General features: G+C 42.8%; 1 protein-coding gene across 1 annotated transcript in view; it reads right to left on the bottom strand.

The window, feature by feature from the left end:
- The window catches only part of BMP6 (bone morphogenetic protein 6), a 167,679-nt gene that overhangs the window by 17,681 nt on the left and 123,379 nt on the right, over positions 1 to 26,619 (bottom strand). The window contains exon 2 of the mRNA XM_059688572.1: positions 15,462 to 15,654. Coding sequence (XP_059544555.1) covers positions 15,462 to 15,654 — 193 coding nt within the window. The remainder of the gene's footprint in view (positions 1 to 15,461; positions 15,655 to 26,619) is intronic.

Genomic DNA, 26,619 nt, shown 5'->3' with positions numbered 1-26,619 from the left:
ATTTTACAGCTGGGGAAACTGAGGCTCAGAGGTGAGGTTAGGGTCATGCGGCCAAGATCAAAAACTGGTAAGTGAAAGAACTAGCCAGTGAAAAGAATGTGGACTCAGTTTCCCATAATGACATCCTGCCTTCTGAGATTACCCAAGACAACCTGTGACAAGTGAATACAATTTATCGCTATTCTTTTGAATATCTGTGAGGCCCATGAAACATCCGAGTTAAGAATTTTAGATTTCTCAGAGGGGAAACTATTTTTCCTGTTTACATGGCTTAGAGTTAGAAGAAAACGCTATTGTCATCTTCTCCAAGCTCAAAACAGTAGGTACAGCTAAAAGTAGTTTACTCAGCTGCTGAACGGAGTCTGCAGGGGGCACATTCAGGCCTGCCATCTTTAAAGCGCTCTCCTACCCGCATGTGTCACACCCCTGCTGACAAATCACCCCCCTTCCCCGTTACTGAGGTAACTGTGAGCAGGGAGATGGGGTGTCCATGGAAAACAGCAAGAGGGGATGGCAAGTCCAAAGCTTTGAAGTTCAGATGCAAGAAGACATAAATCCTGCTCTGGAAGGTCTGAGAAGCCCTTGTCCAGCAATAACAGCCCTATGGACAGTTCTGTGGGAGGAGCAGCCTGGGCCCGAGGAGGCACAGGACAGATGCTCCTCAGAGCGGCACCCTCGAATGAAGATGCTGTGGGAATTTCGGGCGTGAGGCTGCCCCTGAGGCAAAGAGCATCAGTGCGTGGGCCATTGCCACAGGTCCCTTGTTGCTACTTACAGAGCTTCAATGATACACACAACGTTTAAGCTCTTGTAACAAAGACGGAGAAATATACAAGAGCAAGTGGGGGGTGGCACAGAAGGCCAGCTTCCAAAAACAGGTGAGAGAAAGCAGAGAAAAGGAAAAAAGAGAAGGGCATGGGTTGAAGAGGGTGGACATGAATCAAAAGCTAAACATGGGAAGAATGTTGCTAAAAAGAAAGATAATAATTACCATGTGGAAGAAATTAAATGTCCAGGGAGAGTGGACTCAGAGAGCCCAAGTGTCTATCTTGTCTCTGCTCCTAAGAATTCCTGTTTCTGCCGCTCCCCTGGCTGCATAGTAAGGACAAGGCCGTCCTCACTGCGTAAGAGCCCCGTGGGGTTCAGGGGTTCATGAACCTGGTCCAGCAGCTGAGGGCAGGGAGAAAACCCTGCTCACTGGCAGTCAGACAGTTTCAGATTTAGATGATTAAATCCGGGACACTGAGGAAGGGAGGTGAGGTAGAGCATGGACTTAAGATAACTGGACTAAGTGGAGAGAGAAACAACAAATATTTCCTGTGCTTTCTATACACACGTATGCGCCAAGAGCCTCTCTATTCCGTGGGAAGCCTGGAGAGGCGGGTCCTGTAGCTGACGGCACGGAGCCTAGAGAGGGTAAGTGTATTAAGGTCACAGGTATTAAGTGGGCTGACCAGGAGTGAAAGTCAGAGCCCGGACTCTTAGCCACCACATTTCTCAAAAGCAGTCAAGAAATGTCCAAGGCACAGGTTGAAATGACTGAGCAAAGGCTCAGAGTAAGGTAAGGGGTCACAATGTACTGCACGTAAATGCCAAAGTCGGGTGGAAACAGAAAACACATGAATGTACTCAGGGCTGGCACAGGATCCTATCAGGGTAGGGAGAGGAAGCGGGGAAGTGTGTGAGAGGGATCCGAGAGGGACTGCCCAGTCTCGCCCTATCCCTGCTCCTAGGCAGGACACTCTCGATGAGACTGAGCCCACCACTGACACGCAGTCACACAGACATGGTGAGGAACTTTCAGAATCACAGCTTTAAGAAACAACTGCACTGGCTCACCCTCAATGCTTCCAATAGCTCAGGTATTTAAGAGCCACGATTTATGGCAAGTCAATGAAACGGTTCTGGTCTGACCCACATCTATTTACTTTTCTTCAGTGACACATGGCTTTCTTAGTCTACCGCCTCTGTGAAAAGTGTAGCCTCGAGCAAGATGCACCTGAGTTCCCTGTGTGAAAAACAAGGATGCCCCTCTACAGGCTTGAGGTCTGTTATTCCCATCTAAAATATAGTCGCCTCCCAACAGAGTCCTAGGGTCTGGCCAATCTGACCACAGCTGGATTATTTGGACCCTCCCACTGAATGACAGACACTCAATTGAGCATATTATAAAAGAAGATGCTGAAACAAGATAGAGATATAATTTTGAATGAATTTATTGCCTGTTTTGTTCGCAACCAACTCATAGACCCATGTTTCATGGTGAATATGCATTCCATATTTAAGGATACAACAGTATTATTCTCAATGTGATCCCAACTCAAGGACATGAGTTTCCTCATATTGTGATCATCCTGGACAAATGAAACTCTCAACAATGGACCACACATGATTGATCTCATCCAAGCCACTCATTAGACTTTTAGAATTAGTGTTTGTGGATGAGGTCAACCATGTGTGGTCCATCCCATCGCACAGCCTCCAAGGCACCTATCCTTGTCAGTGATATTCCAACCGGCCATGGAGCAGACGGCACTAGGGGCAAACACAGTGGGTTTCTCTCCTTTGCCCTTGAAGAAGGTCAGGGGCATCTCAGTTCCTGATTTTGACTTTTTCTGACAAATGCTATCCATCAGAGTCACACTGCCCTGGATAAAGTACAACTGTGCTTACTACTAGCCACTTCTGTAGGAAAATGTTCTTCATAAATGGAATTTATAGGTTTGAAGCAAGCAGATTTTTGAAATATGTGATAAGATGAGTCTGTGGTTTGTTCCTTTACTTCTTCATAACATATTCCTTTGCCATTTATGGGTCTGGACTTAATGTCAAATTAAGATACAAAACAACATTCATACATTGGTGAATTAACTTTATGCAATAATAAAAATTCAATTTTCAAATTGGATGAAAGTCAAAGGAGTCAATCATTTTAGAAAATTAGACAGTAAAACAAAGATTTGTATTTTTTCCTTATGCATATATCATATGCAGAGGATTATGTTTAAAATTTTACCACAAAAAGACAGAAAAGAAGTAGGATTTGAAAAGATAACGCTACAACTCAGATAAACTACTACTACGACTACTCACACACACAGATTTGAGTAACATAGGTGAATAGACATTATCTATAATAATAAAAGTATAATATGCTAATTAGACCAGACAGCTGAACAACCTTCTGGACGTCCTTCCGGATGAAGCCAGGGCTGCGATGAATTCTGTGCATCGGGCCTCTAGTTACTATATAATCAGATAAGTTCTCATTGATTTTATGCCACTTGACATTACCCAAATTTCATCTCAAGGACTAGCATGGCATGAAGAGAAGGTTCAAATATCAAAGGGACATTTTATCTTCAACAAAACAATAAAAATCACTTTGCTGTCAGAATATTAACATAGCAAGCCCATACATGGTGTTTACTACATTACTGTACTAAGTGCTCTCACATATGTTAACTCCTCACAACCACCATAAAAGGTAAATCATATTAACACCATCACAGGTGGGCAGATAAGGGAACGGAGGAACAGAGAGGTTAAGTAGTTTGCTCATGGTCATACAACCAGTAAGTATAGAGCTGGGGTTTGAAACCAATCTATTTGGCTCAAATGTTACATATGGTCTTAGCTGTCATAGCAGCCATTCTCCAGTTTAGCCTGCATTGGAACCCCCTGGAAGCCTGTCAACACACAGACTGCCAGGCCCACCCCAGAGTTTCTGGGGTGGGACCTGAGAATTTGCATTTCTAACAGGTTCCAGCTGATGCTGATGCTGCTGGGCTGAGGACCACACTTGCACAGCCTCTGACCTACAGCATACCCCCCCTCTCTTATATATGGGTAGTTTTACCTTTACCTGCTTTTTAGACATAAGGTTCAAAGCTATCTGCTGTCGAGATTTCTTGCTCCTCTCCTTAAACAGTGCAAAGCAAACATGGATTGCTCCGCAAGTAACTGTCTGTCTTATGGACTGACCTTACCCTCAGGGAGTTATCAACATAAACTAATCATTGGAATCACAGGTAAGACCAAGTTCAAGGCAGCAGTAATATGAGAAGGCTTGCTTCTATGTGTCTAAGACAGGGAGAGAGCAGAAGGTAGAAGATTATTTTATACTAGGGGCCCAGTGCATGAATTCATGCACCTTGAAAGGAACTGTGGGCAGCAAGGCTGTGGTAGGCACAGGGGCGGGTCATGGCCCATCCTCCGTGCCCCTGTCTGGCCCCTCCTGCTGCAGCCCCAGTCCCCTGTCTGCCGGCAGTCCTGCACCCGCTGACAGTGTGGAGCAATTGGGGCCAGCACCAGCAGCAGGTATAAGCGGGGCTGTCGCCAGCAGCAGGTGTGAGAGGTGGCTGCCAGTCCCAATCTCCCCTCAGGAGCAGGAGGAGGTGGAGAAGCCCTGATGCCGCTTGCACCTGCTGATGGCGCCAAGTGATTGGGGCTGGCGCCAGGCGCTGATAGTGGGTGCAAGCGGTGGCTCCAGTGCCTGCAGCAGGTGTGAGCGCCGGGCAGGACTGTGGTGCACGAGAGCAAAGAATTTTCAGTAACCACCAGAGGCTCACCCCGATCATAGCGACTGGCGCCCTGCCTTGGTCTGGAGCCCTACTCACCTGCTCCACCATCCCACCATGGCCAACGCCTGCCATGTTCCGCGCATGCCCCCTGGTGGTCAACGAACGTCATAGTGACCAGTTGTTCAGTTTTTCCACTGTTTGGTCTATTTGCATATTAGCCTTTTATTACATAGGATAAATTCATGGCTACCTAACCTGTCTTCTTTGGCCACGTAAAGAAATGATGTTCGGGTACACTCCAACATGCCCTGGTGACCGCACACAGATTAAACAAGGAGTTCTGCACCTTTTATACAAATCTTACATGTTTTAGTTCTCATCACAATCCTACATTTCCATATCCTTATCCAATAGGGGGAAATAAAGCAGCAACAATACTGTTAATTTGTGATATTTTAAAAAGATGTTTCACAAAATAAGCTTAACTACTACCATGGCCTGCCTCCCACAGCCCTGGCCATCCTGGCAAGAAGGTGCTTACACCAAAGCAATCCATTCCTGGGAATGAATAATGTAGAAGGCATAGTTTCCAGAAATAAAAACCTATTTCCTTTTCTCTTTCATGTTTACCAAGTGGATAAGCAGTTCCCAAACAAGAGTTTCCTCTGCCCACCACACCCTGACGTCTCCTCGCTCCCAAATTTAAGCATTCTTTTGAGTATATGCAATTCTTTATGACAACTTTAATTCCTCTCTGTGACATACTTTTCTATTCTGTGCCTTTACAAAGAACAGAAAATACATAGGCTGAGGAACAAGGTTTGGCAGCTTCTTAAGCCTTTACTTGTTACAATTCAGGCAGATCATTCTAAGTATAAATAATATGCACCTCACTAAAAAGATAAAACTAACTAGTTACATAACCCAAGCTGTGGGTCAGTTGTATTCTCCCTTTTTCAGGGGCAAAGGAACAAATACTGAAAAGTTCAATGCTTGCCTGAGGCCCACACTGAGTGCGCCAGAGATGACCAAGTCAGCAGTAAGATTTCAGGAGTCCCTGAGGATCATACCTGTGAAAGCCAGACACAGAAAGAGAAACAGGTGTGGCTGCACATGGTGATAAAAGGCTTTGATTTTCTCCTACCAGACCACAATGGTGTCCTCCTATCCTGGCTTTCTCAAATTTGCCCTTCTCTTCAAAACAGAAAATAGTCTCAGATATCTCACGTTTATCTCAGTGATGATAAAAGTCCACTCACTTCACTTCAGCAGGCAGCACTGAACATCCAACAGAATTCATAGAGCAATCAGTCTATAAAAAATGCCTCTCCAAGGAAACCATCCTCTGAGATCCTGGAACTGGATCAACTACTGGGTTCAGGTCTTGTTTTCAGAACTACACTATTTGGTTAATGAATCAAATGTCAACATTTGTGAGGATTTATTATAAAGACTTCCAAGTAAAAATATGATACTTCAGAGATGTATGCTTCTGACTACGATGTATCAAACTAACACTCCCACTAAGAATAAGTTTAAAAAAAAAAAACCTGTTTGAAGTTATCTTAGAGCAACTAACACTACCAATATTTGATGAGTCAAGATCTTTGAAAGAAGGGAAATGCATGAAGGTAAGCCCTGTATTTGCTGTTGCCTTTTCATCTTAAAGCACTTGTTAACTCCTTGCATGAGGCATAGATGGCAAACATAAAGGAACAGCAGCCTAGAGTTTGGAGCAATGTCACTGGCTGGGACCACTGAGTGTAAGGCAGCTAGGACTTGAAGGGCTAAGGTCCCAAAGGAAAGGAGCTGCATAGAAGTGAGCTCATAAATGTGATCTCATAGAATTTTGGGTTCACTTCCTCTAGGACCTTGGCTCTTCAAGTTCTGGCTGAGTTGAACTCCAGTATTTTGCCAAATACTAGGCTGTGTATGCATGGAGTAAGAAGCTGAGAAAACAAGCAAAAAAAAAATGCTTAGAGCATAAAAAGCAAAGCAGACTTTTTGGCAGCATTACAATGCTGGGGAGTTAAACATTAGAGTTCAGAGCCCACCAAGGAAGATGGGCCTTGGTAAACAGCCTTGACCTTCAGCTGAGACCTCTACAGGGCTAACTTCTAGGAGAGAGAGAAAACCAGAAACAGATGAACCTCAACACATCCTGAAACCTAGCCTCAACTTTGACAAAAAGGACAAGGTAATCTGCTTGTATTTTGTCTGCTTTCTAGAAGAAAATAAAATTCAGTCTGGAAGATAACAGTATCTAGGACCATTTTTCATAAATAATGTCAAGAATTTAATTTTAAAAATTATCAGACATCATAGGAAATAAAACCAAATGAGGAAAAATCAAGGGAACAAACAGATAATGGAAACAGATCAATAGGTGATCCAGATAATAGAGTTAATCAGAAACAACTTTTGAATCTGCCTTATAAAAAGAGGATAATAAATTACAAGTAGGGCCTGTTCCAGGGATGTGAGTTTGGTTTAACATCTGAAAGCCTTTAATGCAATATACCACATTAACACTAGCAAGGAGAAAAATCATATAATTATCTCCAAAAATTCAGGAAATATATTTTTTTATTTTATTAATTAAATCTTTATTGTTCAGATTATTACATTTGTTCCGCTTCTTTCCCCCCATAACTCCCCTCCACCCAGTTCCCGCCCCACCCTCCTCCCTCCCTCCCCACCCACTGTCCTCAGCCATAGGTGCACGATTTTTGTCCAGTCTCTTCCCACATCCCCCTAACCCCTTTCCCCCCCAAGAATAGCCAGTCCACTCCCTTTCTATGCCCCTGATTCTATTATAATTACCAGTTCAATCTGTTCATCAGATTATTCACTTGATTTTCAGATTCACTTGTTGATAGATGTGTATTTGTTGTTCATAATTTGTATCTTTACCTTTTTCTTCTTCTTCCTCTTCTTAAAGGATACCTTTCAGCATTTCATATAAAACTGGTTTGGTGGTGATGAACTTCTTTAGCTTTTTCTTATCTGTGAAGCTCTTTATCTGACCTTCAATTCTGAATGATAGCTTTGCTGGATAAAGTAATCTTGGTTGTAGGTTCTTGGCATTCATCACTTTGAATATTTCTTGCCACTCCCTTCTGGCCTGCAAAGTTTCTGTGGAGAAATCAGCTGACAGTCGTATGGGTATTCCCTTGTAGGTAACTGACTTTCTTTCTCTTGCTGCTTTTAAGATTCTCTCTTTGTCTTTTGCTCTTGGCATGATTTGTCTTGTGTGGTCCTCTTTGGATTCCTTTTGTTTGGGGTTCTCTGCACTTCCTGGACTTGTAAGTCTATTTCTTTCACCAGGTAGGGGAAGTTTTCTGTCATTATTTCTTCAATAGGTTTTCAATATCTTGCTCTCTCTCTTCTTCTGGCACCCCTATAATTCGGATGTTGGTACGCTTGAAGCTGTCCCAGAGGCTCCTTACACTATCTTCGTATTTTTGGTTTCTTTTTTCATTTTGCTTTTCTGGTTGGGTGTTTTTTGCTTCTTCGTATTTCAAATCGTTGACTTGATTCTTGCAATCCTCTAGTCTGCTGTTGGGAGTCTGTATAATCTTTATTTCAGTCAGTGTATGCTTAATTTCTAGTTGGTCCTTTATCACAACCTCGAGGGTCTCATTAGATTTCTTGTAGATCTCATTAAGTTTATCAGCAGTTTCTAGAAAATTCTTGAAAAACCTTATAACCGCGGTTTTGAACTCTATATCCAGTAGCTTGCTTTCCTCCATTTCTGTCATTTGTGTCCTTTTTCTTGTCTCTGCATTTTTTATGCTTCCCGGTGTTGATAAAGTGATTTTCTGGGCTGAGTGTCCTCTAGGGCCCAATGGTTCAGCCTCCCCAATTACCTGAGGTGGACACTCTTGGTGCACCCCCTTGTGGGCTTTGCGCACAGTCTTGTTGTAGTTAAGCCTTGATTGTTGTAGTTATCACTGGGAGGAATTGACCTCCAGGCAAATTGGCTGTGAGAATCAGCTGTGTCTGCAGTGGGAGAACTTCTGTGCTGGAGACACCCCTCTGGGGCAAGACTTGCTTCAATGGGGCTTTGGTGCTCACTGAGTCTGCCCCCTGAGTGTGTCCTTTATGGTTCCACGGAGCTGCAATCTGGATGGTCCCACTCTGACCTCTGGGTACACTGGCTCCTGGATCTCTAGGGAGGTGCTAATCTAGCCTTTGCCTGAGGCTATCCAGCAAAAGCCTCCCTGCAGGGCTTGGGCGGGATGGGTCCCACAGGATCAACAGGGCAGGGCTAACAGTTATGGCTGCTTTCAGTCCAGCCTCAGAGGCTCTGCTTCTCAGTGTCCCGGTAATCGCTGCAAGCCCCTCAGAGAGAAAGCTGCCCTTGAGTTCCAACCGATGCCAGACAGTCTCGCTTCTCCCGTATGAGTCTGGGTCCCTAGAGACTCGCCTGGAACTGGAGCTCAGAGCCTGAGACTCCCTCCCAATTGAAAACGACAACTGCGCCCTCAGCCGCCAGCCCTCTCTTCATGCACCTCCGCACCTTAGTATTTTACTTCCGCACTGCGCCTCCTCTGAGTCTTGGTATGCTTTTCTCTTTCCTTCTAGTTGTAGAATTTCCACTCAGCCAGCCTTCCTGTGGTTCTGGATGATGTCCGTTCCATCTTTTAGTTGTATTTTTGAAGTGGTTGTGTGAGGCAGCAAACTCCGGTGTTTACCTATGCTGCCATCTTGGTTTCTCCCCCAGGAAAATTTTTTGATAAAATTTCACACTAATTTCTAATTTTAAAGAAACCTCTTAACTAGGAATAGAGAAGAATTTCCTTAACCTAATAAAGAGTATCTATAAGAATGTTTATAGAAAACATCATCCTTGATAGTAAATTATTAAATCTTCCCTCCTCCACCCATAGATTAGATATCTGACAGGGATTTCCAATCTGAGGTTAAAAATCTGAGAGAAATTCAACATTGTACTGGATGTCCAGCTAGCACAACAAAACAAGAAAAAAACGATAAGAAATACAAAGGAAGAAATAAGACTGATACTTATAAATGACATGATTATCCCATATAATAAAAGCTTAATAGGCTAAGTGTCCAACCCTTCATTCAACCATTTGACCAGTTGCTATCATGCGCACTGACCACCAGGGGGCAGATGCTCCAACCAGTAGGTTAGCTTGCTGCTGGGGTCTAGCCGATGGGGACTGGGAAAGATGGGCCAGACACACCTTAGACCCTTCTGTGGTCCCTCCCTGGCCCCGATTGTGCACCGGTGGGACCCCTCGGCCTGGCATGCACCCTCTTGCAATCCGGGACCCCTTTGGGGGATGCTGGAGAGCTGGTTTTGGCCCGATCCCCACAGGCCAGGCTGAGGGACCCTACCAGCGCACAAATCCATGCACTGGGCTTCTAGTATTTATGGAATTTCCAAACTATTGCTCAGAAAAATTATTAGAATTTATATGTGAATTTGCAAGGTTGCTGAATAAAAGAACAATATACAAATTCAATTGTATTTCTAAATGTGAGCAAAAAACAATTAGACAGTGAAATTTTAAAAAGCTAATAATGCCATTTATAATATCATATAAAACTTACACACCTGGACTAATTCTAATAAAAAATATTCAAGAAACAAAACCACCAAATATTGATAAGTTAAAGACAGCCTAAGTAAATACAATATTCTTGGATTGGAACACTCAATATTGGTAAGAGTTAATTTCTCCGAAATTGATGGGCTTCTGAAATTCCAATCAGAAGCCCATCAATTTTATTTTGTGGAAATTGAAATGCCTATTTCACAATTTATATGGGAATGCAAAGGTCTATAAATAGCCAAGAAAATCTCAAGGAATAAAATTGTAGAATGTACACACCAGACATGAAGCCTTCTTTAAAAACTAAAAGAACTAAGAGTACAGTATTGGTGGAAGAAGAGAAAAATTAACCAATGGAACAGAATAAAGATCCCAGAAATAGACCCACACATATGTGATCACCTGATTCAGGACAAAGATACCACTGAAATAAACGGAAAACAACATGTATTTTCAGTAAGTGCTACTAGACCAATTAGGTTATTCTACTCTTACACAGCCGGTATATCTAATCAACTTCAATAGCTCAAATATCTGCTACTGTAGTTTAGTTCATTCTGCTGAGCTAAGCACATCCATATCCCATTGCCTCCTGGGCATCCCTACCACGACTCAAACATGTCCAAACCACACCTTATCTCCATTCCTCTTCCTGACTTATTCTTGTGGTGCCTAGTTCTCTGTGAGTAGTTCAGAGTAGCATATCAATCTAACCATTCTGAGAAAATGTGTACTGGCCCTTTGACAGTTATTTTCTCTCCTTGGACAATTATATTCTATCTGCAAAATAGGTCAGAATTGGTGAATTTTGTCAAATATTTAGTTTAAGCAATAACTCAGTGTGGTCTTTTTTCAGGACCCTGGGCTGGCTCTGGGCTGTCCTAAGGAAATCTTTCTCAGTTTGAAAACCAACTCTCCAGCAGCACTGCCTTGTTTCCTAGATTCAGAGATGCGTTTCTTCACTTCCTAAGGATTCTGAAATTAGGATAAAACATACAGGGCTAGCAAAGTAGGTTTACAGTTGTTCGTATGGAAAATAAAACAATAATTAACAAATAGTAATAGAAGAATCAACTCTTTGTTTCACATACTCACAACTGTAAACTCCTTTTGCCCCACCTTGTAGGAACCAAAGTTAAAAAAGTATATATAAAAAAAACACTTTGCCTATTTGCAAACAGAGGAGTAAGTTATGATACTGCTTATACCAGGAATAATGAATTTTAAACTTGGTAATTATTTCTTCTTTAAATGCACCATAGATAGAATATGAAAAGTTATCAGCCCTAACCAGTTTGGCTCAGTGGATAGAGCATCAACCCAAGGACTGAAGGGTCCCAGGTTTGATTCCAGTCAAGGGCAGATACCTTGGTTGCAGGCTCTATCCTCAGCCCCAGTTGGGGCGTGTGCGGGAGGCAGCAGGTCGATCAATCGATGTGTCTCTCTCACATCGATGTCTCTCTCTCTCTCTGTCTCTCCCCCCACACCTACAACTCTGTTTAAAAATCAATGGAAAAATATCCTCGGGTGAGGAGTAACACACACAAAAACAAAAAAACAAAAAAAAAAAGGAAAGGAAAGTTATCATATACACAAAAGATAGACTATCACTGCTAAGCAATACAATCACCAAAACAAATGGAACAGAACATGGTATTTCAAAACTAGCAGAGGCAAATGCAGCCAATTCATGGACCAATAGGACCCTCTTTCAGACACTGAACGTGCTCCTCTGTTAAAATTTCTGGCTGGCTCTCAGGAGATGCTCTTTGACTTCTAAGTACACAAAACCAATTAAAACCAGTAAACGTATGTCTTTTAGCCAAATAAGAAATGTACACCAACGTGGTATTTTTTAAAGGCCTCAGAATTGTCTTATGAATCTAAAGGTGCCATAGAAGTAAAGATCATGATACATCTTATGACAAGCAACATGCTACCATGATGCTACTATATATGAGTAGGAAAGGTCAACATTATTCAGAGTGTCTAGGTATGAAGTCAGCTTAGTATGTGTGAGATGCAGAAGACAATGGTGAAGTAAATGGACTAATGTATAATACTGTGAATAAGTACAAATACTTCTGTATACATTTATTCTAGTCTTCCTTCCCCTACATACCCCTCCTCTAGAAAAGCTCCTAATAGATCAATGCTTGGTCAATAGATCAACAAAGGTTTGCAAAGGTTTTCCATAGGAAGGTCTTGAAGGTCAATGTACCAGGGCCTGAATTCTAAAACACATTTTCACCTCCAAGAGAACTGTCTCAGTTGCTATCCAAACAGAAGCATCCTTGGATGTTCCCATCAAGCCAAGGAGATGGAGATGTGGAGCATGCCCGTAGGAGACTGCTTACCGCTTTCTGGCATTTTACCTTTATCTTGGGACTGTCCTCACATCATCGGGCTGACTTTTGGGAAGCATAGCAGACAAGTTTAGGCATAATTTGGACTTGGCAAAATTCCTATGTTCCACGTTTCATTCTCTAATAGGTAATACGCCTGTCCTGCTTAACTGATGGGCTCATGGTTAAATCCTAATGAGGGAATATATGAGAAGGTCTTTTCCAAACTCTAACTACTATGTAAATGCCAATTTTTACCAGTGTCATCATAAAAACATACTGATTTATAACACCAGATGTTAACACCAAACTCATCTTAAAGTGTAAACTGCACACCATAGCACAGGGCACATTTACAAACCAAGTACAAAGGCACCCTGGACTCCTCTGGTTTAGCTGTCACTCTCCTGGGGGGTTAATCCCACTCTGCTCTATGGGTTGCTTAGACCTTTTCAGGACTTAGATTCCATCTCAGAGCTTATCCTCAGGTTTTGAATAAAGTACCACATGTTTCCCTGTTCTTACTCAAAGCACCATCTGAACAAGTAATCCCTTTTTTGACTTACCTGGTTTAATGATTTCTTATCAGTCTGAGGACTATGTTTCTGTATCGATCACAGCAGTGACTTAGCTTCCAGGAATCTTCCCTGACCCTCCCTGGGCCGGGCCTCCTAGCTGCCCTTTACACCAGGAAGCCCAACACATGGCTTATTCTGCCTCAGCTGTGTATATGAGGGCATTGAAACACCTGCCTTTCTTTTTTCTTTTGCAAGGAAGCCAACTATTTTGCAACACACACACTTTTTAAAGTAAGTTAATCCATCAAGTACTACAAATTTCACTGGAACACAGATTAGACAAATAAGTTTCTTTACAAGTCTGGAGACTTGTTTTCGGCCAAGACACCCCAGTCATAGGCTTAACTCTGAGGCCCCTGCAAGAACATGAGGGGACAGCAGGAGGCCTGGCCCCTGGCCCACCCATAAGAAAAGAAAATATCCTCCTGGCCAAGCGGAACCCTTCAAAAGCATGAAATTCTCCCAATTTCCCCAGTATCTTCCCTTTTCCTATACATAAAAATTAAACACACCCAGTCACGTAATATCTCCATCCTAGAAGGCGGAGGAACTGCAACTCCACTCTGACAGAGTCACCAAAGGTTGGGGCAGTTGGGGATTTTGTTTTCCAAACTCACTGCTGGCCCCGAGGAGGTATGACACCACCATCTGAAGCACAAGGCAGCTGCTCATTTTTGGCTGAAGTTCAATATAAACCTTACAAATGGTCTGCTAGCTCTCTTTTTAAAAATAATAATTAAAAAAGAATTTTATAGTCACAAAACCCACAATCTAGTGTTTTCACTATAAAGCTCTTCCTGGAGGCCAGAGAACGCCATGTATTCTAACAAAGTTCTGAGCCAAAAAGGTACCAGGAGGTTATTTCCACCAGAAAAATATAACGGGACAGATAATGAGGCAGGTTAAAAATCAACAGCTCAAGCAGTTCCAAAGACTCACTGAATACCAATTCTCCCTGAAGTATCAAAAGATGAAAATCCGGCAACAAATAGTTTACTTTTCAAAAGAGGCCCTTAGCAGTTAAGTCATCGAGTATGCTTTTATTTAGGAGTGAAAATAAGACATCAACAAACTTCCCATTCATTCTGAAATTTTGGTTAGTTATAAAGAGACCACAATGACTATATTTTACTTATTATTTAACCATTCCAGTAAGAATTCACATACAGCCATCAGTGTGTATGTTCAACACCATGATGGTCCTCCAAACCTGGCAAGTGTCCTTCCTTCTTCCTTATTTATTTCCCTCCTTAGAGATTTGAATATGCAGTAGGGCCAAATGTTGAATGGTGTTCTCAAAACTAAAATAAACCTTTTATGGGACAAGTTAACATTTGTTATTATTTTGGTGTGCATATTTGTGACAGATCCGCACACAGATTTACAATTTCAGGATAAATTAAAGTCTTTTCCTAAACCTTTGGACATTCTTAGGAAGTCAATAGAGCTCCAAGAACTGGAGCAAGAATGTGCACTTAGTTTATAAAGCCAAAGCTAGCAAGTCCCTCATACAGCCTGTAAGTGTGGGGTTCCCTACCCATCTGCATTCTCTTCCTTCCACTTTTATCTTCGTATCTGATTCGCTGGTCCCACCTCATGCACACTGAAAAGTCTACAGCATCGCTAATCTACTGTGCACCAGCACTCCACCCTCTCCAAACTACTAAACTGATCCCTAAATATGAAGCAAAATTCAAGGTCGTTGGTTTGTTTTCTGTGTGCTATAGGTTTGAACTAACTGCTGTAATGCTTCACTTTTTAGCCCTTCCTCTAAATATCACTCCATGGAAGTCTTTTTTCTTTCATTGCTAGGAAGGCCCATGAATGTATTTGTAGTTATTTTATAAAATGACTTGGCCTCACTTCAGAAAATCAGAGTAATGCAAACACAGGGGGAAAAAAAGTCCATATTCCCTGTATCCAAATGATAAAAAATACGTTACACACACACACACACACACACACACACTCATTTACTCAAAGACATATCATGCATATGTATAATATATGTGTATGCACAAATACGTAGCCTTTTTTTCACTTGAATTAGTATCATTTGTAAGCATCCTTACATAATTTCCATGTGTGAATTTATTTTAGCCACCCTCCCCCATCATACAAAGCAGGGTCTAAACAACAGTGGGAAACATTTTATCCCCAATAAGTCATATGTTTTCCGATCACAAAGGATTCTTAGTAAATACCGTCTAGTGGCTTACTTGAGAAAGGAAAACCATTTGGAAAGTCTTCAACTTAACAGCAAAAAATCTTCCTGCTGGCTAAACACTACCATTTAGAACACGCCCCTCATCATGCTCATGGACAAGCCCTGAACTCGGATCACCTACCACAGACATACTCGAAGTTATACGATGACAGGGTGAGAAACGGGGGCCAGCCCCACCCTTGGGCTTCCTTGAGCCTTCATACCTGTGCTGATGCTCCTGTAAGACTTGATAAATGCTGATAAGAAAAGTTTGGTTTTTAAAACTCCCCACAACACAGTCCTTGTAGATTCGGAATTCTGCAGCCGTCACCGCCTCACCCTCAGGAATCTGGGATAAGTTGAACTTGAACTCTTTGTGGTGTCGCTGGCGAGGGGAGAACTCCTTGTCGTACTCCACTATAAGATTAAACAAGAGAGAGTGACAACTATTGTTACTTGACTAGGTGCCACAGGCTCAGCTCAAAAGAAAGTCTCCCATTTTAATTCATAAGTGGATTACAGGTTACCAATGGCTCATAGAGGATTGAGGTGATGGAGAGAACATTGGCTAGGCTGTCAGGCAGACTGGGATTAAAATCCTTCATTTTACCCAAGGATTAAATAAAATGCTTACATTTTCTTTCATTTAAATACTTTAAATACTTAGTCTCACTAAGTTGCATGAAAGCAAGCTATTTAAACTCTTGGCTTCTTCACAGGGAAGTTGTGAGAATTAAGAAAACAATAACACATCAGGTGGTCCTGGCCCTGATCCCCACTCACCACCCCCCACCCCGCCTTCCTGTGGCTCTGCCCCTCAGACCATCAGCAGTGGACAGGACGGGTAGCCCTGAGCCTGCCTTAGGCATCGATCGTGCTGTGGGGAGGACAGTGAGCAACGCATTTGCCTAGGCCTGAAGCTCCACGTGTCCTCAAGTTGTGCCTGCTGCTCAGTGGAAGTTTTTGTTGAAGGGTTTAGGGTAAAGCTTCATGGAAAATGCTGCTCTGATAACGTTCACTGCCCTCCCTGTGCAGGTGGACCCTGCGCGCTGTGAACGGCTGGAGTCTCCATTTAATCTGCACATAGAACCAAAGTATGAAAACAAAGATGAGGAAGCCAATCACTAATGGGCAACTTGCTATTTTCCAATGCTGTTTCTTCACATTGGGAAAGGATGGAGTCTAAAACCTGTTTGTGTGTTTTTTTAATGAAATCTTTTCCCTGCTTGAAGAGAAGCCAAATTATGAAAAACTGCAACTACTAATTATCATTTTCAGTCAGCTTTCAGATGTCTGAGTGGAGTTTGTGTGAGAGAAATGGTATCAACCTCAGATGCTTAACCCATGATCCTTATAAAGAAAAATAGAGCACCCCCTTCCCACCGTGAACCCTCGCTCTCTCCCCAGAGTTCAGAAACCGTCTGCCCTGCTGTTCCTGTGAGTTCTTTTCTGAATGGCAACACAGTAAAATCTCATGAGCAAAGTAATCCTTTATGACAAGGTTTTCCCAAGGGCTTGTGGGTAGAAAAAAAAAAATCAAATTATTTGCCACCTCTGACTGCCCACTTTCTCCCACGTGTGTTGTTCTCCATAATCACCAGAGAAAAGCTTTGGAGATTTAGCTTCTTTTTTAAAAAAGCTAATAACTCTTTATAAGAACCTAAGACCTTGATGGCATTTGCAGAAGCTAAGGAAAGGTAAGCCATCTGTAGGTATGAGGTTTTAAATAAAGAATTTTTGAAATTGCCCTGTGACTATGCAACAAATCCTTTAGATTCAAGTTCTCTCTCTTTTTTCTTTAATTTTTGGGGTTAATAAAAGGACAAGTTTTGGCTTATGTAAGAGCTTGAATATAAGTAAAAAAAGGTCTAACCAGAAAGTAAACCATAGTTTAGTCCCAACAAGAGAGCAGGTTTTCTAATTAGTGGCTAAGCATGAAAAGCAATATTGTTGGGGAGTTCACCCGAGGCCACCCACACATGACGGTGTATCACTTTCCCCTAAAACTGATCTGCCTTTTAAGTTTGATATGTTATCATCAGTGGTTAAAAAGGGAATCGAATCTGATTTCCCAAAGAGACTTTCTAAAAAATAGTCGCACAGCTTTTCTAAGGGCCTTTTGGGTGCTTAAATTTTAATGTCACTAAATGAAAAAATATTTTTAAGATTCACTTGAAAGAGAATGCTTAAGAATTTCTAAAAGAAGTCTTTCAATTGCTCTTAATATAAACAATTAGAAAGAAAAATATAGATAGTAAAGAAAGATAGAAGATAGTAATAAGATATTTCAGTTAAGGAGGAGAGAAAGGGACAGAAATGTCAATAAATGAGAAATGTGGTAGCTAGTCTTTGGAGAGATGCACCACCTCCTTGTATTCATAGCCTTGGGTGGTCTCCCTGCTCTGGGCTGGCCCTGTGACCATCTTTGGACCAACAAAATGCAGCAATGGTGGTGCTGAGTGACTTTCTATGCTAGGATGTAAGTTTTAAACTTTCTTCCATTTATGTTTCTTGGAATGCTTGAGTGAGGAGAGATAGCCACAATGTACAAAGTCCAGCTACTCTGGAACTTCCATGCTGTGAGGAAGCCCAAGCTAGCCATGTAGAGAAGCTGTGTGGTGCATGGAGAGATAAAGGAAAGGGGAGAGGGGAGGGAGGGAAGAGCCCAGTCAGTCTAGAAAGCCTTAGCTGAGGCACCAGACATGTTGTAAAGGTGCCATCTGAGAGGTCCAATGCAGTGGAACCTTTGGATGATTCATACCCCAGCCACCATCTGACTACAACTGCATGAGAGACCTCGAGAGAGAACCACCCAGTCGAACTTAGTCATTTCACAAGAATGTGAGACTAAAGCATTATTGTTTTACGTCACTTTGTCTTGGGTGACTTGTTAATACAAGAAGGAAGGGAGGACAGGAAAGGATAAGACAGGAAGATCAAGAGAAAAGGGAAACCTGACCTTGCTAGGAAAGAGAGAAATTGCATGATATTCTTAAGGATAAGGATTTCAAAATGCTGGGAGTCAACATCTATATATATGTAAAAGCCTAAGCGACCTGTCAACCAGTAGCTATGATGCACACTGACCACCAGGGGGCAGACGTTCAACACAGGAGCTGCCCCCTGGTAGTCAGTGCGCTCCCACGGCAGGACTGCTGCTCAGCTGACTGACAGGCACCAGATGCCAGGCTCACAGCTGGCAAGAGCAGCTGCTGCGACACAGCCTCTCCTGCCTCCGCAGCAGCACTACTGAGTGGCAGTAAAGGCAGGCACTGCAGGGCCGGGATGAGCGGGAGCTGCGCAGCACCTGCCCGGGCTTGGCTTTCTCCCTAGCTGTATGTACTACTACATCCCCTGAGGGGTCCCGGATTGTGAGAGGGCGCAGGCCAGGCTGAGGGACCCCACTGGTGCACAAATTCATGCACCAAGCCTCTAGTGCAGCGGTTCTCAACCTGTGGGTCGCGACCCCTTTGGCGGTCAAACAACCCTTTCACAGGGGTCGCCTAAGACCATCCTACATATCAGATATTTACATTACGATTCATAACAGTAGCAACATTACAGTTATGAAGTAGCAACGAAAATAATTTTATGGTTGGGTCACAACATGAGGAACTGTATTTAAAGGGCCAGAAGGTTGTGAACCACTGCTCTAGTGTATGATTAAGAAGGAATCCTGGCAAATGCTTACAGACACATGTGAAGGGAGAGATAAAGAATCTAAAAATGAGAAAACAGAAGAATAGTAGTTCAAAGCCTTCATTTTATTATAATGTGAATTAGAACTCATTGCTTTATGTGTGCATTTTCTCATTTCTCCTCTACCAAGACATTATCTTGAAGCACTCCGAACTTCTGCTTTTTCTTTATCCTTCTCTGCCCCATGAGTCTCTGGTTGCTATCCATTAGCTTTTACTAGTAAGTTCTTTCACCCAAACCCTTCACTCTGCTGTTTTCCGATCCCTTTCCTCTCCTCATGCCTTTTAGCTAGAAGTAGGACTACCTTCCTCACTCTCCCCAAAGCATCTCAGCCACCAGTCACTGGAGTTTGCTTGAAATTCCTGTTTTCTCCCCCAATTTTTTTTGCCTCCAATTGAATATATTAATGTATTTTGTTAATGTCTCAGAGGTATACAAAAAACTAAGCACAATTAGGTCACTTACCCACACATGCATTTGAAGACCACAATGGTGAAATAGTAATATTTCTAGTGAGCTTAGTATTCCCCCTTCAAGCTGTATGATTCTGAACTCCTTAAATTTCAGAGAGTTCACGAAGTCTGAGAGAGGACTGAGCTCTGAATTCAGTGCTCACTACCTATTTTGCAGCCTCTAGCATTTGGCTTTTCAACAGTGCTGCCACTTGTGGTAAACAATTAAGTGGTAGCTAAGAGTGTTGATGAAGTGTCAAACTGCCAAGCTGGTTTCAGATTCCAGCTCCCTTTCCTCTTACTTAATGTGATGCTGAGCAAGATATTAGTCAAATTTCCAGTTACCAGTTAAATGGGAATAATAACATTTCTGAAGATTATGTATGGCAATCTATACAAAATAGTCAATGGTAAAGGAAGTGCTCAATAAATGTTACTTGTAATTATCATTAGCTGATATTTGAGAATCTGGTTCCTCTGAGCTTAGATTATATTGTTGCTGACTAATTCAAATTTATTCATGAGTCTGTAGATAGGGCTGATTAACTTCTGCTAAATTAGCTTTTTTAATTAGAGATTCATTCTGTGAAAAGGGCAGTAAGTGAAATCACCATATTGAGTATCATCAGCCATGGTGTTTGGCTAATGGATACAGTTGTGTGTTCTCTGAGGCAATAATTGCTAGAATTTTTCATTTCAAGGGCTAGTGAAAATATGTTTAATGGTGGTGACCTTACACAAGGTCACCTACTTTCTCTGTTTACTATTTGTAAGTACAATAAAACAAGATAAAAAACTATTCTCTTTGATTTTATGATTTGATTCCTAAAGGTCCTTCTAACACCAATTTTTTTAAAAAAGGACATAATTGAAGAATACAAGAAATAGTTGAAATTTTAATTTAGCTTTATAAAACTAACCCTATTCTTTCTTTTTGTCTCAGACTATATCATTTGAAATTTCAGACCAGGTCCAGACCTTTGGCCAACATGTAGGGCCACAGTACTATGGAATAAAAGTTAAGATTTAAAAATGTAAATTATGTACTATACATACAAAAAATATAGGTAATTTATGGAGGTAACAAAGCACAATAATAAGCACCAAGAGAACCAGCACTCAACTTAAAAACTGCCACCTGACCAATACCATGGTAATCCTCCCTGATGCCACCAATGGTAACTCGTATCAGAATAGTGTCTAGAGAGAAACCAAGATGGTGGCATAGGTAAACACTGGAAATTGCTGCCTCACACAACCACTTCAAAAATACAACTAAAAGACAAAACAGACATCATCCAGAACCACAGGAAGGCTGGCTGAGTGGAAATTCTACAACTAGAAGGAAAGAGAAAAGCACACTGAGACTCAGAGGAGGTGCGGAAGTAAAGTGCAGAGGTATGGAGGCGCACATGGAAAGGGCTGGCAACTGAGGACACCGTTGTCTTTTTCAATTGGGAGGGAGTTTCAAGCTCCCGACTGCTCTGAACTCCAGTTCCAGGCGAGTCTCTGGGGACCCAGACTCATACGGGGAGAAACTGGAATGTTTGGCATCGGTTGGAACTTGAGGGTGGCTTTCTCTCAGAGGTGCTTGCAGCGATTACCGGGACACTGAGACACAGGGCCTCTTAGGGTAGGACTGAGGAGCAGCCATAGCTGCTTGCTCCGCCCTGTTGATCCCCTGAGACCCTGCCCCACCCAAGCTGTGTGCAAAGGCTTTTGCATATAAAAGGCCTGGCCCTTTGCAATCTGAAAATTACCTAACAAACTGCAGCTGGGTCAGAGAGACCCAGAACATCCAAAAGAAGGCCCAAGGCCCCACAGCAGCTTGCATTGCTTCACAGCTGGGCCTCATCTGGGCACCACTAAACCCCAAACAAAGAAGAAGAATCTGCAGATCTCTCCATAGCTCCTGCTGAGTAGCCTCAGGAAGAGGCTAAATTAGCACCTCCTTAGAGATCCAAGAGCCAATATGCCCAGTGGTCAGAGTGGGACCATTCAGATTACAACTCCTCAGATCCATAAGGGACACACTCATGGGGCAGACTCAGTGAGTACCAAAGCCCCACTGAAGCAAGTCTTGCCCCAGAAGGGTGTCTCCAGCACAGAAGTTCTCGCACTGCAGACACAGGTGATTCTTACAGCTAATTGGCCTGGAGGTCAATTCCTCCCAGTGATACCAACAACAATCTAGGCTTAACTACAACAACACTGTCCACAAAGCCCACAAAGGGGTGCACCAAGAGTGTCCACCTCAGGTAATTGGGGAGGCTGAGCCACTGGGCCCTATAGGACACCTAGCACAGAAAGCCACTCTTTCAACACAGGGAAGCAGCCAAAATGCAGAGACAAAGAAACAGGTCACAAATGACAGAAATGGAGGAAAGCAAACTACTGGATATAGAGTTCAAAACCACACTTCTAAGGTTTTTCAAGAATTTTCTAGAAACCGCTGATAAATTTTGTGAGACCCTCAAGAAATCTAGTGAGACCCTCGATGCTATGAAAAAGGACTAACTAGAAATTAAGCATACACTGACTGAAATAAAGAATATTATACAGAGTTCCAACAGCAGACAAGAGGATCCCAAGAATCAAGTCAAAGATTTGAAATATGAAGAGGCAAAAATTACCCAACCAGAAAAACAAAAAGAAAAAAGAATCCAAAAATATGAAGATAGTGTAAGGAGCCTCTGGGACTACTTCAAGTGTACCAACATCCGAATTATTGGGATGCCAGAAGAAGAGAGAGAGCAAGATATTGAAAACCTATTTGAAGAAATAATGACAGAAAACTTCCCCTACCTGGTGAACGAAATAGATTTATAAGTCCAGGAAGTGCAGAGAACCCCAAACAAAAGGAACCCAAAGAGGACCACACCAAGACACATCATAATTAAAATGCCAAGAGCAAAAGACAAAGAGAGAATCTTAAAAGCAGCAAGAGAAAGAAAGTCAGTTACCTACAAGGGAGTACCCATACGACTGTCAGCTGATTTCTCAACAGAAACTATGCAGACCAGAAGGGAGTGGCAAGAAATATTCAAAGTGATGAATACCAAGAACCTACAACCAAGATTACTTTATCCAGCAAAACTATCATTCAGAATTGAAGGTCAGATAAAGAGCTTCACAGATAAGAAAAAGCTAAAGGAGTTCATCACCACCAAACCAGTATTATATGAAATGCTGAAAGGTATTCTTTAAGAAGAGGAAGAAGAAGAAAAAGATAAAGATACAAATTATGAACAACAAATACACATCTATCAACAAGTGAATCTAAAAATCAAGTGAATAAATAATCTGATGAACAGAATAAACTAGTGATTATAATAGAATCAGGGGCATAGAAAGGGAGTGGATTGACTATTCTCAGGGGCGGGGGGAAAGGGGTGTGGAGGGTGCAGGAAGAGACTGGACAAAAATCGTACACCTATGGATGAGGACAGTGGAAGGGGGGTAAGGGCAGAGGGTGGGGTGGGAACTGGGCGGAGGGGAGCTATGGGGGGGAAAAAGAGGAACAACTGTAATAATCTGAACAATAAAGATTTAATTAAAAAAAAGAATAGTGTCTAACATCCCTTTGCCTTTTAAAAACTAACAGTTTTACTATGTATATGTGCTACTAAATCATAGAGTGTTTAGTTTTTCTTTTATCCCTTAAAGCCATCTCTCAGCCATGATGGAAGTATTACATGGAAAATATAGGCATGGTCACAGCTAAGAGTGAAGGTATACTAGGCGGACGACCACACTATCTTTTGTGGGTAAGACATGGCTGCTCTGCAGGCAGTGGGTGACAAGTCCTCTCCTTCAACTCTACCTCATATAGATCTATTAAAAACATGGGCACTTTCTCAACAAGTGTTGGTAAGGATGTGAGGGAAGTGCATTGCTGGAGGGAATGTAAAATGGTACAGCTGCTATGGAAAACAGTGTGGCAATTCCTTAAAAAATTAAACATAGAATTACCATTTGATTCAGCAATTCCACTTCTGGGTATTTATCCCAAAAAAGTGAAAGTAGGGACTCAAGCAGATATTTCACACCCATGTTCATAGCAGCATTGTTTACAAAAGCCAAAAAAGGTGGAGGCAACTCAAGTAACCATTGGCAGATGAATGGATAAACAACATGAACTAGTAGCATATACATACAATGTAATATTATTCAGCCCTAAAAACAAATGAAATTCTGACATATGCTACAACATGGATAATTCTTGAAGACATTATGCTAAATGAAAAAAGCCACAAAGACAGAATGTAGAATTGTGGTTGCCAGGGGAGTACTTGTTTAATAGGTGCAGAGTTTCAGTTTCGGAAGATGAAAAAGTTCTGGAGATGGATGGTGGTGATGATTTAACAAGAATGTGAATACATTTAATGCCATAGAACTGTACACTTAAAAATTGCTAAAGTGGTAAATTTTGTTATGCATATTATACTAGAACTAGAGGCCCGGTGCACAAAAATTTGTGCACTCGGGGTTGGGAGAGGAGGTCCCTCAGCCTGGCCTGTGCCCTCGCACAGTCTGGGACCCATCAGGAGATAAGGACCTGCTGGTTTAGGCCTGCTCCCGGGTGGCAGAGGGCAGGCCTAATCCTAGGTGTAACCCCTGGTCGGGCTCAGAGCAGGGCCCATTGGGGAGTTGGGGCGCCTTCCCCTGTCATGCACAGAGCAGGGCGGATTGGGAGGTTGCGATGCCACCCTCAGTCATGCTCAGGGTAGGGCCGATTGGGGGGTGGGGCACCACCCCCTGTCACACTCAAGGCAGGGTCCATAGGGAGGTTGCAGCGCCACTCCTGTCATGCACAGAGCAGGACCGATCAGAGGGTTGGGGCTCCGCACCCTGTCACACTGATCCCGGTGCTGGGGAGCCTCGCTGCTCCGCTGATCCCAGGGCCAGGACGCCTCTCGGCTCCCCTGATCCCTGGCCCGGAGGCCTCTCGGCTCCGCTGATCACCGGGGCCAGGAGGCCTCTCGGCTGATCACTGGGCCGGGAGGCCTCCGACTCCGCTGATCACCGGGGCCGGGAGGCCTCTCGACTCCGCTGATCACCGGGGCCGGGGGGCCGGGAGGCCTCTCGGCTCTGCTGATCACTGGGGCCAGGAGGCCTCTCGGCTCCGCTGATCACCGGGGCCGGGAGGCCTCTCGGCTCCGCTGATCACCGGGGCCAGGAGGCCTCTCAGCTGATCACTGGGCCGGGAGGCCTCTGGACTCCACTGATCACCGGGGCCGGGAGGCCTCTCGGCTCCGCTGATCACCGGGGCCGGGAGGCCTCTCGGCTCCGCTGATTTCGGGCCGGGAGGCCTCTCAACTCTGCTGATCCCAGGCCCTGAGGCCTCTCTGCCCTGCTGCTTCAGGGCTGTTTGGCTTCGCTCTGCTTGGAGCCTGAGTATGCAAATTAACCGCCATCTTTTAGCTTCTATAACTGAAACATTGTATCTTTTGGAGTTGTTGCTTCAGGAGCTCAGAGCCCTGCAGCTGCGGGGATCCTTGACTTTCTCCATCACTGGGGCAACCAAGCCTCCTATTCTCAGCTGCCTGGCTGCCAGCCGCCATCTTGGTTGACAGTTAATTTGCATATCTCGCTGATTAGCCAATGAAAAGGTATCGGTTGTACGCCAATTACCATTTTTCTCTTTTATTAGTATAGGATAAAAGACTAACCAAAAGCTGGACATTTTCTTATACAATCACAATGCATGATCACACCTAAGTCAAAATAATTTATATATATATATATATATATATTATTGAGTTTTTACAGAGAGGAAGGGAGAGGGATAGACAGTTAGAAACATCGATGAGAGAGAAACATCGATCAGCTGCCTCCTGCACACCCCCTACTGGGGATGTGCCCGCAACCAAGGTACATGCCCTTGACCGGAATCAAACCTGGGACCTTTCAGTCCACAGGCCGACGCTCTATCCACTGAGCCAAACCATCCAGGGCAAAAATAATTCTTCATTGTCCTCTAATACTCAATTGATAATCAATTTACTCAAATACCTACAAAACTCTTTCCAAATTTGGTTTATTGGAATCAAGAACCAAATGGAGTTCACTCGTTACACTTGGTTGTTCGGTCTCTTAAGTTTCTTCTAAACTAGCAAACCAGAAATAGAAAAAACTCCAATAACCTGATAATGAATCTATACAAAAACCCTAGAGCTAACAATATTCTTAATGGTGATACATTTGAACCACTTCCTTTAAAATCAGGAAAAGATGAGATGCTCATTTTCAGTCTCATATGTGAGTCCAATTCAATACCACTAAGATTAAATGATAGAAAAGGAAGAGACACATTACAAATTGTGGGACCTAACAAAAAAGCTTAGCAGATTGCCTCCTTGACAGTCTCATTGAGTTCAGGCTGCTACAACAAAAATACTACAGACAGGGTGCTTAAACAACACACAATTATTTCTCACAATTCTGGAGGCTGGAAGGCCCGTAGGATCAGGGAGCTAGCACGGCCAGGTTCGTGGGGAGACCCTCTTTCTTTTATGTCCCCTCAGCCTTCCTTGCTGCATGCATGACGGAGTGTGAGCTCCAATCTCTTTCTCTTCCTATAAGGATGCTAATTCCATAATGGAGCCCTACCCTCATTATGTCATCTGGACTTAATCATCTTCCAAAGGCCCTATCTCCAAATACCATCTCATTGCGGATTAAAGTTCCAACACTATGAATTATGGGGGGGGACACAAATACACGATTCATAACAGTGACCTTAAAGTGTCACATCATTTGTTCTGCTGCATTTTTATTTTATGGTTTGGAATTTTTGTGTTTGTGTTCAAAAGTGACACTGGTGATGGTCTCATCTCATACAGTATTATTAGTTTTAAGTTATACTTCTTGCTTTTGGAATAAGTTCCTTTGGAGAAAATTTTTAATTATCCATTCATTCATTTTCCTGTAAACATATAAAGATATTCAAGCTCGCTCTTTCTTTCTTTCTTTCTTTCTTTCTTTCTTTCTTTCTTTCTTTCTTCTTCTTTCTTTCTTTCTTTCTTCCTTCCTTCCTTCCTTCCTTCCTTCCTTCCTTCCTTCCTTCCTTCCTTCCTTCCTTCCTTCCTTCCTTCCTTCCTCCCTCCCTCCCTCCCTCCCTCCCTCCCTCCTTTCTTCTTTCTTTCTTTCTTTCTTTCTTTCTTTCTTTCTTTCTTTCTTTCTTTCTTTCTTTCTTTCTTTCTTTCTTTCTTTCTTTCTTTCTTTCTTT

The sequence above is a fragment of the Myotis daubentonii genome, chromosome 3 (genome assembly GCF_963259705.1).
Source record: "Myotis daubentonii chromosome 3, mMyoDau2.1, whole genome shotgun sequence".
NCBI classification, from domain to species: Eukaryota; Metazoa; Chordata; class Mammalia; order Chiroptera; family Vespertilionidae; genus Myotis; species Myotis daubentonii.
This window is presented reverse-complemented; position numbering and strand designations above follow the sequence as displayed.